Source organism: Gymnoscopelus braueri (genome assembly GCF_963280865.1).
Source record: "Gymnoscopelus braueri genome assembly, chromosome: 12".
In the NCBI taxonomy this organism is placed as follows: domain Eukaryota; kingdom Metazoa; phylum Chordata; class Actinopteri; order Myctophiformes; family Myctophidae; genus Gymnoscopelus; species Gymnoscopelus braueri.
Window position 1 is genome coordinate 16464497 of NC_137614.1, and position 15520 is coordinate 16480016.

The 15520-nt window shown below is 41.0% G+C and overlaps 1 protein-coding gene across 1 annotated transcript in view; it reads left to right on the forward strand.

Annotated features, from left to right (window-relative positions):
* The first annotated feature begins 223 nt into the window (after positions 1-223).
* Positions 224-15520, forward strand: part of ctnnbip1 (catenin, beta interacting protein 1) — a 30482-nt gene continuing 15185 nt past the window's right edge. The window contains exons 1-2 of the mRNA XM_080444109.1: positions 224-375; positions 10922-11036. Coding sequence (XP_080300235.1) covers positions 10941-11036 — 96 coding nt within the window. The 5' untranslated portion in view covers positions 224-375; positions 10922-10940. The remainder of the gene's footprint in view (positions 376-10921; positions 11037-15520) is intronic.

Sequence of the window (15520 nt, forward strand, 5' to 3'; positions counted from 1 at the left end):
GTATTCAGGACTTTCACTTGTAACAGTAAGTATTTCTACATTGCAGTATTGATACTTTTACTTAAGTAAAACATTTGAGCACTTTTTTCACCACTACACAATGCACATTAGTCCCTAGCAGAGCCCTTTGAGATAAGGTTTTGGACCCCCCCCTCCTCCCCCTTTAATGTTGTTATTTGTGCAGAGGAGGGAGAGGGCGCCCCTAGTGGTTAGGAATGAGCAGCCAGCGGGAGGGAGCCTGTGAATCCCATCTGATCGCCACACAGAGCCTGGCTGCCTGTAGGAGGGATGTGACCCCGGAACAGGACGCCCTCCTGAAACAACACTCCATTCAAATACAACACAGAAGAAAGAAGAAAAACTGGACCAGGAGGGGTAAGCTCATAATAATATGGCGTTTTCTCTCAACAGGTACACGCTACGTGATTCCAGTGGTTTTAAACGGTAACATGTGCTAAGTATTCCTCAACGGTTTACACACTTCTTCTGCTCGACCAAGCGGTACCTGGATGGGATTCGTTGGCACCGTAGGAACTTCATTCAGGCTTTTGTCTCCAGCCTGCTAGCGAGCTAGCTTAGCTGTATGTAGCATTTGCTTGCTTTTGCAGCAAGAGAATATATCGCGGTTTCGTTTGAGATTTTATTTCAACGTTTGTGTACATTTAGTGTAGGTGCAAACCCCCCGACTTATTTACAAAACGGCCATTTGGTGTTGGCTTTACGGTCGGGATATTTAAAAAGCCGTCGATGTGCTACAATGTAACAGTTTGTGCTACAGTGTAACAGTTTGTGCTACAATGCATCAGTTTGTGCTCTGCTGCTGTAGCATGGTTGGTCAGATGATTCCATATGGTTGGAACCCCTTAGCCTTGGATCAAGACTATCATATATGTATTTTTATCGAGTCTGGCTTTAATTTAAGTCAGACTATAAAATACATCCATGGTAGTCTTGATCCAAAGCTAGAAACCCCTCTAGAATTTCCAAACGACCCAAGGCAACAACCAAGTCTTCTGTTCATACAGTTTCAACAAACTGTTTTTTTCCGACTTGGGTTAAACAATAAGGATAGATTATTGCCACACTGTCTTCTTTTTATATCCAGCCTCAGCATGTAACGTACTATTGCGTTTGAAACCAGATATTCCACTGGATAAATATTTACCAGTCAGCTAAAGGGAAGGGACACTTTAAGTCTCCCCCTAATCTTGGGGGAAGTAAAAACAGCCTCTCTGGCTGTCTCACACATTTGGGGGGGAAAAAAACCCGTTTGTTCAACTTTTACTTGAATTCTGCAGTCACTAAATATTCAGTGATTTAAAGTGGTTGGCCTCCTCTGCTGTTCACACGGCTACCACCATCAATATCAATGTGCCGTTGCATTTTCTATTTTTGTCTCCCACTTCACCCATGAATATAATTGTGCTGCTGCACGTCTGCCTTCTCCAACTGTCAGCTAGCTGACAACATGTTCAGCTGTGAAGCTGGCACACTGCCTGCTGCAAGAGGGCATTGACGAGTGGTGTGTGTGTGTGTGTGAGGGAGTGGAGTGTGAGGGGTTGGCCGTGGGCAAAAGATCCGGATTTTCCTGGCATCTAGCAAACTTGGTTATGTCTCTCAGTACGTCAAGGCTGTCTTAGTTTGCACATTCCCCCAGCTGACTGGATTTTGGAATGAGATAAGGACAGGACCGACCATCCCTCCCTCTCTCTCTTCCTTGTCTCCTCATGCTTGTGGCAGGTGCTCTTCTTCAGTGGCTGTTCAGGCCCCAAGGGAGCTTCATCAGCTGCCAGCCAGCAGCAGCCTCAGAGAGGGGAGGGCTAGCCTAGTTCATCTCTCAACCTCATACATACCCTGGTTGGCACATCCACTTGTCAGCCCTGTCCAACATCGTGCTACACAGTAGACTATTCTGGAGTAGAGTGGTGTTGAACTTCTTCCGTAGAACCGTGGGTTACAATCTGATCATGATATATGTCAAAATATTGTCTGTCATTATTAGCCGTTGCTGCTGTGCTCTGTGAAAGACTCAACCGAAAGTAGTGTTCAGTGTCATTGTATGCCGAAAAAGGTTTCAAAATCACACTTTTAGCACAATGTAAACAAAGCACATTCTGCCAATAATATATAATGAAACAAGTTACATCCTTTTTCTCCGCCCACTCGCTGGCAGCAGTGCTCACATCACACCAATATTGGTGAGTGGTGACCTATCTATTTGTTGAGCTAGAGAATTTTATTCTGCTGAATTGCCTGCATACGATGTATGCAGGCAATTCAGCAGAATGGCTTAGGAGCTGCATCCAGAGACTGAATATCCCAGAATACCACACTTATTGGACCTGCTAACATACATTTTCTTGCCACTTTTGCACTAATGAGAAATATACAAATGTATTCTTGTTCCAACAGTGTATACTAACTATAATTGGCTATAGCAGTTAACTTCACAACACAGAATTGTATGCCCTACCTACCTTGACGGTGGTTCTTTTGAAATGTTGCAGTCTTCTCCCCATGGGACCAGCTTAAGCAGCAGCTTCTGTTTCAGTTCCTCAGAGAGCCCATGTGATGCAAGCAGAGACATACTGAGAGATCATAGACCATATTCTAATATGTTCAGTTCAGTTGTGTAGGCTGGTGTATGGGTTGTTTGCAATCAAATGTAATGCAAAAACTAGCATAATCCAGCATCTTTAACCACATGAACCTACCATTCCTATTCTGAGGCTAACATAATAGCAGATCTACAAGTTTTTAGATCAGCTATTTTTTGCAAAGAGATTTAGCATAGAGCGAAAACAGGACCTTGTATAGAGCCTTTGGGAACCGTGTCAACTACAGTATAGGGTGAAGTGGTCAAATTAGTCTATTGTCTTATGTCTAAGTTAAAATCAGATTTTGAAAATGTAGAAAATAGAAATATTCCAGTTTTATGTTGAATTCAGTAAAGCTGGCGGCTGGCCAGTTAAGTGCTGTAAGCTATCACTGAAGATGGTATGCCTGCAGCAACGTTGGTAAATTATTTAGCCTAGCTCCAAGCTAGTGGTGGTGGTTTGATAGCTTAGTCATTGTAATGTTTGAACTCTCTGTATGTTGTGTAACTTGTGTATGAATATACTTGGTTGGTAGCATTATAAAAATGGCACAGCAGTTAAAGCTGTTCCTCTGCATTGGCACAAGGTATCAAAATGTGAACTATGCTGTCAGTTGTGTGATATATACTCTTGCGTGGAGGACCTGATGAAGATCCTCAAATCATTGTCTAGTTGAGGTATTAAGTCTGAATTTGGGCTTGGTGGGTTCTACATGTTAAATGATGCCTTCACTTAACCCAGAAGAACCCACTGTCGTTGAGCGTATAATATCTTTCCACTAAATACACTAGTAAGGACGCATGTCCAGCTGAAATTGTCCGAACAGAAGAAGATTTAAATCCACCCAGGAATCAAACAATGAACTGAGCTTATATGGTCAAGCAGGATACTTTGAATTCATGCCTCACGTGGTGACAACAAGACATGACCTACTTATCAATCATATTTTCACAATCCAGCTCATCACCATTGTCCCCAAATACTGTGGCCATTGTTGTGGCCACTGTAAATGTGAGGAAAAGCGTAGCACAAAGACAGCAGGCAGACATCCAGTAGGACCAAGCCAGAGCCTTTTTGGCCTGCAGCGTCTGCATGTCTGCCTCTCGCTGATTCAGCATGTGAGTTGTACTGGCTCTGTAGATGTCAAAAAAGTTTTTCTTTAAATCATTCATTCTTGTTGATGAATACTAGTCTGTACTCTACTTTAGCAAACATGTTACCTAGGTTTCATGACTGGAGTGGATTAGCCAATGATTTTCAGTTGAAGAGTGCCCCCTACTGAGCATACTGTATGTGTTTGTGACTTGGGCACTTTTCATGTCTTGCGCACTTGTGTGTATGCATGTGTGCTGCTGTGCTCGTGTGAACCTGCTCCGAAACAGCTGCTCCGTAGAAACATGCCTAGTTGTTGGCAAGTGAGCTGGCAAACGCTGTAGGCAGCCTACTTCAGTTTCTCACACATTGGCCTGGGTCATCGGACCACTTCACTACAGAATGCAAGTAATTTGTACCTCTAAACTTCTTCTCAGTGTAACCTACTTATACCGTACTCGGGGTACCATGAAGATCAGGCCTTTCGTGGCATTTGTGTAAGGCTAAGCTAGTAAGCTCTAATCGGTGTCTGTTTGTAAGTCCAACGCAGTTGTTAGCCTACTTCAGTTCCTCGCACATTGGCCTGGCTCAGCGGACCACTTCATGACTGAATGCAAAAGTAATTTGTACCTCTCAACTTCTTCTCAGGGTAACCTACTTCTACCTTACTCAGGGTATCGTGTCATGAAGATCAGGCCTTTCGTGGCATTTGTGTCAGGCTGTAGTGCCATACAGTATCTGTAATCTCCTGTTTCCAATGTGTGCTGGAGGGACACGGTCAGCAAGGCAACTGGAAGTCATCAGTTACTCCCTGGTGTTCAGAGTTAATAATGGGGTCAACAGGTGAACTGGACTGTGTGTGTGTGCCATCAGTCAAGTGCAAGTACACTGTAGTGGTCCTCCTGATCCTTCTGGATCCCACACGAAAGCCTATCACATTGCAAACTGTAATCTTGTGCGGCAGTTAGACCTTTATTGCACTCCATGGCCTAGGGCCGAGTGTAAGAGGAGTACACAACACACACACACACACTGTTGAAATGCTCTCAAGTAATCTTCCTCTTATTCTGGCCCTCATTTTAAGGCTCGGACAAGGCCATGTGTAGCACAGCGGTACCCGACCCTTTGTGGATCAGGGTCCACTTAAAAATCTCGAAAGTGGCAGCTGTCCTCCCATTTGACCACTTTATTTTCAGAGCATATTTATCTTAATGATAACCAATCGATTATGTTCCGGCTTGGCTCAATGGAACTAACATAGTATGCTTTTAAGTTCCTAAACTTCCTATTTGTTGTTATGACAATAAACTCATTTGTCAAGGTTTTATAGAAAAAATACCATTACATTTTTCTTTTACATAATTATTTTAAATATTAATGTTATATTATCATAACAATTTTTGTTTGGGGGCCCACTTGCAATATCCTCAGGGTCCACAGGTTGGGAATTGCTAGTGTAGCGTCTTTCAGAATTGTTGCACACGCCTCCAGCATAGCAGTGTCTGGCTGTCTGCTGTCATTTAGCAAATCGCTCCCATTGAAAATGGACCCAATTTGATGTAACTGTAGAAAAATGTATATGCACACAGTTGCACACTAGTCTAGATACTGAGGTAATAACATCACTTGGCTCTTAGAATTTCAGACATGTCGTCCTGCCGTACCATTTTAATTTCCACACCGTGAAGTGTTCATAGGTGGCAGTGGTTATATTTTATTTCCTTATTTCCTTGCCGTTGTTAAACAAAAAACACAGCACTCACCCACGCCACTCAATAAACCAGATCTATATAAGAAGTGATCATAAAATGCATCCTATTTTCTTTTGCTGTGTACAGATTAGAAATGGCCTGTGTGTGTTTTCTTTGGCTCCCACAGCTTCAGTATTGGCAATACAGAGATTTAACCAGGCTGTTTAGTAGGGCTGGGCAATTAACCAAAATTATAATGATACCGATATTTAGAACCAATAACCGACTTAATCTTACTAGGTTAATCAAATGATCAAAAATCTGTTGGATCGGTTTCTTATGCTCTAAACAGGGTGTACTGTGGATTTTTTAGCTAGTGGAGCGCATACACACGCACGTGAGCGATCGCTGATTGAAATAACCTCTTTAATATGTAGGTCTATTTATTAACCCACAATATACTGTATATCGAATTTTATTCTGTTTACTTGTATAATGGAGTTGTCATATGCATGCATTTACCTTGCAGACGCCACCTCTGTAATGTAATTAGTTCATGAATCCATCAGCCACTGTTATCCAACTCTTTTGACTGCTTCAGACAAAACATCTGACACCTACAGTAGGCTACTTAGCATGTCACACAATGGACCATTGATATGCATCCAGTCAGGTCGGTCATTCCTGTTAATTCTGACACTCGGCGTCGACAGCTTTTGTAAACGAGGTGCGAAAACTGCGAATGGGTTGTTTTTATTCGGGTATGCGGGTGCATGTGTGTGCGTACCTTCAGAGCAAGTGGTGCTGCACTCAACTTTGCTCCACCGGCAGTGCACCCCTGGCTCTAAATATCAATGAATCAACACGCATCGCAACGTGTTGCAAGCTTGTAGATCTTTCACTATATATATATATATATATATATATATATATATATATATATATATATATATATATTCATTCATTAATTGTAACTGAGGCAAAAGTTTGAAATAATCGCGTTATTGAAATCATATCACCCCCAGCCCTACTGCCTGTCTAGCACGGTTCAGACATCAACAGCCCACTGAACCCAGCATCACAACAACAACGCGGACGAGAGTCCAACACTGGCACACAGAGGGGGGATTAGACCCAGATCAGCACTAAAGAAAGCCTTTGATTATCACTGGAATATTAGCTGCTGTATGTCTGAAGCCTGCCTGAGATTCCCTCAGGGGGATTAGTGTTGAGCGAGAGCCCACCATCAATGCACAGCACGTGCGCACCAGAGATTTTGACTTGGTTCTTATAGCGGCCCTTGAAAAGAAACAAAAAACAGACTGTATATCATATTAGACACATGCAGGACTTGGGGTGCAAGTGCAACAATTAATCAAACAAATCCATTTTAAAACATTAGCGATATAATAAAGATCTATGTCCAAAAATAGTGGTTAATCAGACCGATTTAGTTAAAATATTTTAATAAATCAATTGGGACTTTTTTCACGTCAATTTGTTTGGTATATTAAAAAAATCTAAAAGAATAAACACGCTTCTCGATTATTCAAGTAATCGAAATAATGATTGGAAAGAAGATAATCGATAGTTGCTATAGGTATAATGTTGCTATGCTGCATTTATATAAAATGCAGCATATAGTTCCCAACAAGGGATGGCCTAGAATGGATCTTGTTTTGCTGAAGTAGCGCATATATGTGACTCAAGAGTCGGTGTCTATAAATAGGAGAGCGAGTTAGTTTGGGGGTTTTGTGTTGTAATTCCCCTAGAGAATCTGTTCACATAACGGCGCAAGGAAAAGCTAGGAGTCAACTTACAGGGGAATTAGGATCTGCCCTGTGGTTCTTTTATTTGTTGAGCGAGGCTGTGTGTAGTCCTACATTAGAGTGACTCTTTTGACATCTGTATCGGCAATTATAGATTTCTACATTGATTATAGAATTATTTCAAAATAGCAGATTTACAAGCTCACAATACGTTGCATTACGATGTGTTGTGAGCTTGTTGATAGATTTTTTAATAACTTAAATCAAATACATTTTTGACAAAATGTTGGCCAAAACATTGGTAATCGGTGGTATTGAACTCTCCTAAATTGGCATTGTATCCAAAAATCTGTATTTGCCAGAAAGTCTTGAAAGAATCTCAGTACAATTGTGTGCTTCAAATAAGTACAAGTGACAGCATAGCTACTATTATATAAAGGCTAATTTCTCACTAGGTAGCTTATAATATCTGGCCTTTTAGTGCAGCCAGGCCAGCCTGACATGGGCAAAGCATTTGAAATTGTTTTAAATTAGTTTGATTGGATTTCATCAGTGCATGAATGAATGATTTATTTTCGTGTCCGGCTGCCTTTCACAGCCCATCCCTTACGGGATTATTTAAACAGTTTTTCCAGTGCAAACATGCTGACACAAAAAAATAATAAACTAAATAAATAAATACAGAGAGAGAGAGAGAACGTATCTCTATTTTGGGAAATAATCATGAGTCTACCTTTCCACCCCTCCCTACCTGAAGCAGAGCTGCTGAATTTCACATCAGGATGGTATCTCTGTTCCCCTCAATGTTTTTAAAGTGTCTTACAAACACAGTACATTGATACAACAATGATCTTTGAGAGCATCCTCCCTTTTCTCATCCTTCCATTGTTTCTTCTTTCTACAGTCTGTCCCTATGGAATTCTGAGGAGCGATGTTTTTTTAAAGTGTTTTTTTCTTAGCTCTTACACAAGACATTCTCGTTGATGTGTGGATAGATGAAAAGAAACCTGGATGGTAGTAATGAGGAGAAATACAGCTTTCAGTAACTGAGCATTGATTGATTGTATGAGATGTGCTCTGTTTGCAAATAAAAAAGCTAACCTCACACAATCCTTGCCTGGAAGTGTTAGCCTAGCCCCAATGTACATAGGATGATCTTGGATAGGTTCTATCAATCAAACCCTCTATCTTTATCCTTATCAAAAAGCAAAATGTTGACACTGTGAAGAAGAAACCAGAAAATATTTTTGAAAATGAACAACAACTATGCATCAGACGCTAACAGAATATAGTATAATTCATGGGTGTATTTTTTTTATATCTTGCTTCATGTGTAGTGTAGCCAGTAGGTCTCTGTCTGCCTGCCTGCCTGGAGTCTTGGCCCTCCCATTTGTCAGAAGTAGAGAGTGGGGGAGACATGATCAAACGTGTCACTGACTATCATTGCTCTGAGACACTGCCCCCGCCAACCACCCATCCCTGTCCTCCGCCCCTCCCATCACCACCACTGCCAATCCCCAAAGGTGCACCAAGCGACTGAACTGTCAGAGGCGAGCTCTCTCCATCTTTCATGTCTTGCTTTGAGTCCTCTGGGTTGCTTTCCAGTTAAACTCTGCCCGGCGCTCAATTTGCCATGGATGGTTCCTCTCTGCAGACTTCGACACTCAATGTAGAACGCCATTGACAATGCCACATTACAAGCACAATATACCTCACATATTTCTATGTTGTGTAACCCGGCTTTATGCTCCGTTTACTGTGTGGTTTGAACACAGCTGAGAGGAGAAAGTCAACCAAACAACGGAGCACACGGCTAAAGGTTGCCATACTTCACATTGGCTGTCGCCAGGAGTATGATCCCCTGCTGATCTGAGCCTGTAGCACCCACACTCCAGCCAACAGTGCCCCATGCATCCTCCTCCCCTGCGGGCTTTAGGGAGGAGTGGTGAGCCAGCTTCTCAATTAAATATAACCCCACATCAAACAGGCTGTCAACGTGCATTAGTGGTCCTTTGTATAGATAAGAGGCCAAATGAAATCACCAGAACTATCATGGTCTCTGCCCTCCCCCCCATGGGCTTTTTATAGGGTATTCAGAGAAAATAATTAAATAACTAACCCCCCTGACTTACATACTGATATTCACTCCCCATAATAACTATTTTCATTTCATTTCCTGAATTATTTCCTCTAGTTGTGCATATTTTAAAGAAATTCCATTAAGATATTTCACTTTGTCAAATACTAGCTTTGGCATTAGTGAATAATTAGACCAGACTTTAAACCATGTCTTTTTGTTAGAGGGATCTGATGTGACAGCAGCCACCCCTTGATCAATATACCATCGCACAGCAGGGCCGATCCCTTTTCTGTCATTTGCATTAGCAATGGCAGCTCCTTTCATCGCCGTCTCTTTCCCTGCACTTTTTCCCCCTCTTTGCCTGTAATTTGAATCTCCGCAGCTCAGACTGACAGTGAAAATAGGTCATTAGTAATGGGGAGAATAAGAGATGGAAGGAGCAGGCAGGGGCGAGATCTATGAGAAAAATGCCATGCAATATTAATGAGAGCCATTTATGCTGTGAAGTGCTGTGAAAACCTGCTCTGTGAATGCACTGTGGCCAGCACTCTAACTTCCTAGCTCATTAATGTTTGTATTGGGCTTAACCACTAAGCTCTATATACTTTGTCGTACAACGAATAGCAAAAATTGCGGATCTACAAGCTCACAACGCGTCGCATCACAAGGTGTGGTAAGCTTGTATGTCGGCTATTTTCTCTGTTCCTTTTCTTAATTTTTTTTTTTTTTTTTTAAATGTTAGAAAATGTTCTTCAAAATAAGGTTGAAAGTGGTTAAAGGAGAATTCCGGACAAATTAAGTGTTATCTTTGATGTCTCGTTACTCACCTACCGATGTGAAAAGTAGCGTTCTTTTTTTTCATATATTCCCCTGTCGTCATTTTTTAAACCCCCTCCGTTGTCATAATGGGAGCGCGTGGCTAAGGGAAATTCGTCTATTATAACCGACGCAAAGATGTTTTTTTCACTACTAGTATTCATAGTAGAGTCTCATGATAGTCAAACATGCGTTGAAACTATCTGCGAGGCTGCCGTCAATGGCGAACGATTTAACACTGGTTGCTTGTTTCTTCCAGAACCTGGCAACTCGTGTTTCATCAAAGATAACACTTAATTTGTCCGGAATTCTCCTTTAACCAAAGGTGGTTAAAAATTCAGCATCATACTCCCTAATGTGAGTGCAGTAAAACTGGTTAATCGGTCAGAAATTGTCTTGTTACAGATGTGTTTATGACAAAAGCAATAAACTGTTAAAGAGAAATTAATTGATCAATCACAATCAATCAATCAACACAGTTACAGGTAAAAGTGAGGTGAAACTCACTACTTTTTTAATGCAGGCTTTCACGTTTGTAGTTCAAGGAGTAAAAAGAGATGGGAAATATAAGAGGGCACAAAAAGCCTGAAAATAGCAGCATGTTAAAAATCTGTATCATGTCATTTACAGAGGTCCTAAATCACATGTAATGCATACAATATAGTGCATGTCAGTATTATGTAGGTAAAAACATTTTGGATTGGAAGAGAAATAATTTGACCGCTAACACTTGACTTCAATGTATCAGGCCCATATTAGAGCAAGCACTAATAATTGTGCTGCCTGATGTCTGAAAACAAAATGAGATGCCTGTCAGGGATTTTCTCCTGCTGGTGGTGTATGTATGTTATGACATGGATGTCTTTGTGTCTATAGAGCTACCGGAGCAGGGGGGATGAACCGCGAGGAGGCCCCGGGGAAGTCTCCTGAAGAGTTGTACGTCCAACAGAAAGTGCGGGTCCTGCTCATGCTCAAGAAAATGGGATCAAATGTAAGTACATTGTGCTTTGATGTGAAAAAAACGTGGCCACCTTATGGGTACATTTGTACACTTAACACTGAGGGATTTACTGTGTAGGAAATAAACTTGAGCCCAAGCAGTTTCCTAGTACTGCAATTCCACTGAAAAGGTCTATAGTTTTATAGACTGCGGATAATGTGCCAGATACTGTTCAGCCTTGGATATTCTCTATCTCATGTGCACAGAGTTTAATTTATACCAACGATTTCACACATGACCCTGGCTGATGTCAGGCAGTGACATCAGTGCTATTATATGCACAGTAAAACTTGATTATTAGACCCCAATCTTTTTACTGATTATTTGATTTGGAAACACCAATTAGCACACCTAGATTTCTGCTCAGTCTTTAGGTTTATTTAAACACTTCGGGTGCCGGCCTACTTGGGCGCCACGCAAGTCGGGAACGATGCAATTCGGAAATACATGCCTACCCGTTTGTGCAATAGATAGACCAATTATTTGTTTACAAAAATTGAGACTGCACTCGCAGGTGCCGGTTTCATCCAAAAGATCCCCTAACCTGTTGTTTTTGGGAGTGCTGGTTTCTGTTCATTCAACCACCTCTCAATGTGACGTTGTCTGATAAGGGGTCTTATACTCTTTTACCTGATGTAGTCGTTGTACATGTTAGCTGACATGTTGGAGGCTCAGGCTTAACTCACATTTTCTCACATGTTATATTGGCAAAGTGGTACAAACGTGACGATCAGCTCAGCCTATCAGTGACGCTAAACGGGTAGGGTTGGCCAATCAGGGAAGCCGGTGCCCACACCCCTCCCAACAGAGATTCAGTGCGTCTTCCGCAGACCCCGCGGTCAGTCAGATACAGACATGCGTGTTTTTTTTGTTTTTTGTAAACCGCTGCTCCAATCGAATTGCCACTCAGCGCGCCCTCGGTCACACAAGGCAAGTTTGAGGCCTTTATGTTGTGTGGCGCCCGAGTCATACAGACTGCCAGACAGACGCAGGTTTCGTACCTATATACCCATTAGGTTTATTTAATTTGTGTGTAAAGTGTAAATGGTGATGTTGAATTGCACATGCTCTCAGAGGATGTCACCGTTTTTCTGTTTCAGTAAGATTTAGCCATAAAAATGGCTTTCCAAGGTGTTGTGTTTAAGTGGTTCAACAAAGCTAAAGACAAGTGTCCTGACATTTTAGTTTAAATTGAGAGGAATGGGTCCACGGAGGGCTGATTATTGACGTCCGATCCCTCATGTGTACAGACTGAGAGGATAAAGCTTATTAGAATAATCACACTTAGCACAAGACATGTAAACACTGTAATCAAACTATTGCCTTAACCTGATTAGCCCCAGTAATCTGGTTAATTGTAAAGCATGTAAATGCTTGAAAGACGCCTCCTGATTAAAGCCCACCCCATCATCTAATGTTCTACAGAATGTTCTCTCCAATGTTCCAAATGACAGAACTCTGGCTGTCATCCAGAATTTATTGAAGAACAGTAGCTTTTAAATGTGAGTCTTGCTCTGTTAATTTCTTGTTGATCATTGACTGTGCTGAGGCTGTACTGAGCATTGGATGACTTATGCCACCCAGGTCATGAAGACAGTTTCTGCAATGTCACATTTCAGACATTGGAAAGATGGGTTCCATCACATTAGGGCTGGGTGGTGTGATGTAAAAGTGTTAGGAAGATATTTGTGAACCAAACACCTAATCAATTATGTAGAATTTCTCTGTACAAATACAAAATCTTTATTGTCTAAAATAATTGTATCACCATAAAAACGTTGAACATAGAACATTGTATATGATACCTCCAAATGTATTTGCACAGCAGGCCAATTCCTTTGTTTTTGCAATGGACTGAATTCCCTTGGGTTTGAGATAATAAAAAATGTCCAGGTATTGACACCTGTATGTGTTAAACTACATTTCAATTAAAGTATTGTAATTGGAGTAAATTAAACAAGGTACCGGGGCCTACTCTGGGACCACTTAACACATTGATTGCCTAGAACGAGTTAACTCGTTTTTACTCGTTTTTAAAATCCATCACTTGATTGCCTAGATCGAGTTAACTCGTTTTTAAGAAAAAAAAAATTCTTCAATTTTTTCAATTTTTTTATTTGACCCAAAGACCAAGGAGATATGATTAGTCGAAGATCTAGACTCCTATCCACTTCCTTGTTAACTTAAAACTTTAAAATTTTGTATCTCAGCTCCTGAGTACTTTTTTTTTTTCAATGAAAAATCTCTGGCAATAAACTGCAAAAAATCTGAAATAACTCAGGCAATCAATGTGTTAAGTGGAGAATAATGTAAGTCGGGAATGATGCAAGTGGGAATGCATTCCCCACCCAGTTATGCAATACTCGTTGTACCTGCTGTCAGAGTACTCCCTGTTCCCGTTGTTAAACAGTGCGCGAGTGCGGTACCCGTTACCACAGTACTAATAACTTCAGATGTTACAATTAGTGGGTTATTTATAACCTGACAAAGGCCTACTCATGATGCAAATCAGGAACGATGCATGTTGGATGCAATAGCCTTTGTACTCTCGACAACCGCCGGTCCGACTGAATTTCCACTTAAGTGTGGCACTGCACACTTCCGGGTCATCGGCGATACACAGTACACACTCAAGTTTGAAGTAAGACACACAAACAGATACAGGTTTTGGGAATTTATAGATAGATCAAACTTAATGGTTGTGTAAGTGATGTTTTTGTTTAAAACTAAAAGTTTTTGGTAGAAAACGTTAAAGATCTACTGTATTCTGATAGTATCATTTCTATAGTGTTTGTTCAGTAACAGGGGTCTCTCCTTCTCGCCAGCTCTTTAATAAACAAAATACATTTTCAGGTGGGTTGCCAATTTTGTCCAATCAGGAGAGAGTACCCATTTATCAGCTTGATGTTTGTTTATAGTGTACCAGTTCCAATTTTGTGTGCTCATTTATTTGTGTCATCACTTCCAATTCCACTTCATCCTGTATCCTGTATGAGTTCTCTCTCCTGCATTTTCTGTTTATTAAAGAGCGGAGACACAGGGAGACCCCTGTTACTGAACCAACACATTATAGCAATGAATGCTATGAGAATATAGAGCTATTTAACACTTAGTTGAACAAAACAATATCACATGACTGCAGCCTCTTTCATTTGTTTGTTTCAGCCCCCCCCCCTCTCTACTGTTTAGGAGGTGAAATGCATCCTTAAAGGGGTAGTTCACCCCCAAAATAACTTTTTTTCTATGGATTACTCACCCCATGGAGCCTTGAATTCATGGATATTTTTTTGTTTTCGTCGCATTCCTTCCTTTATTATTTGATTATAATAAATTTAGCCCCATTGATTCCGGTAGGAGACACAAATGCATTTGTGTGACAAAAACAAAAAAATATCTATGAATTCAAGGCTCCAGGTGGTGAGGAATACATAGAAAAAAAGTTATTTTGGGGGTGAACTACCCCTTTAACTAGGTTGAGGTCTCATGATTGACTTGGCCAGTCTAAAACCTTCCACTTTTTCTCCCTAATGAAGTCCTTTGTTGTGATTGCAGTGTTTTTGGGTCATTGTCTTGCTGCATTATGAAGTTCCTCCCAATTAGTTTGGATGTATTTCTGCGTACGTTGGCAGACAGAAGGTTGATTTAAAGTTTTGAATTCATTCTGTTGCTACCATCATGACTTACATCATCAATAAAGTAGGGATTCACCAATACATTTTGTCAGTGCATCCGTATCGGCAAAAATCTGGATCTGCATCGGACCTGAACATCTGGCATTGGTCAGGCTCTAATAATGATAATCTTCAAGACAAATTCAAATGTTCAGAGTCATGTGGAAGAGAAGATTTGTGTGGCTGGAATATGAACAATGTGGTGTACTCAAGCATGTTTCCACGACAGGCAGACAGCACAATTTCTTTATGGAGAGCCACTTGTTTACAGAACAACAGCTACACATGCAGTTGAGGTGGTGGAATGCAGCAGGGAGTTTTGTGGGTTTAAGAGAAAGACCAGGATTTGTATTCTACATATAAACCCTCAAATTTACATTTTAATGAATCTTTTCAAATAAAACAAAAGCCTTGCTCTGAAACTATAACTGATAAAGAGGCATCTAGTAAACCACATGGCAGTGGAAAACATTACCAGAAAGAAAAAACTTTATGTAGATTAGATGCTGTTAACCTTGTCTCATTCCATATGTACACGTTTACAAGAAAATGCCTGAGTGCCCATCCCTGTGTTGCGGAGGTACAGCTCTGAGTGGGATCATATCTTGAAGGATGGCACAGTCTTTGTCACGTCTGAAGTTAAATGACAAATCTGACCTTCAGCGAATATGTCACATGCCAAATTTGACATTTGTGTGCCTGCTGGCACTGTCCTAACAGCAGTACACTCATTGGCGTTGGTATTGTATTCAGACACCTGGGGTCATGACAGAATCCCAGTCAAAACGGTGTTCTCTGCCACTG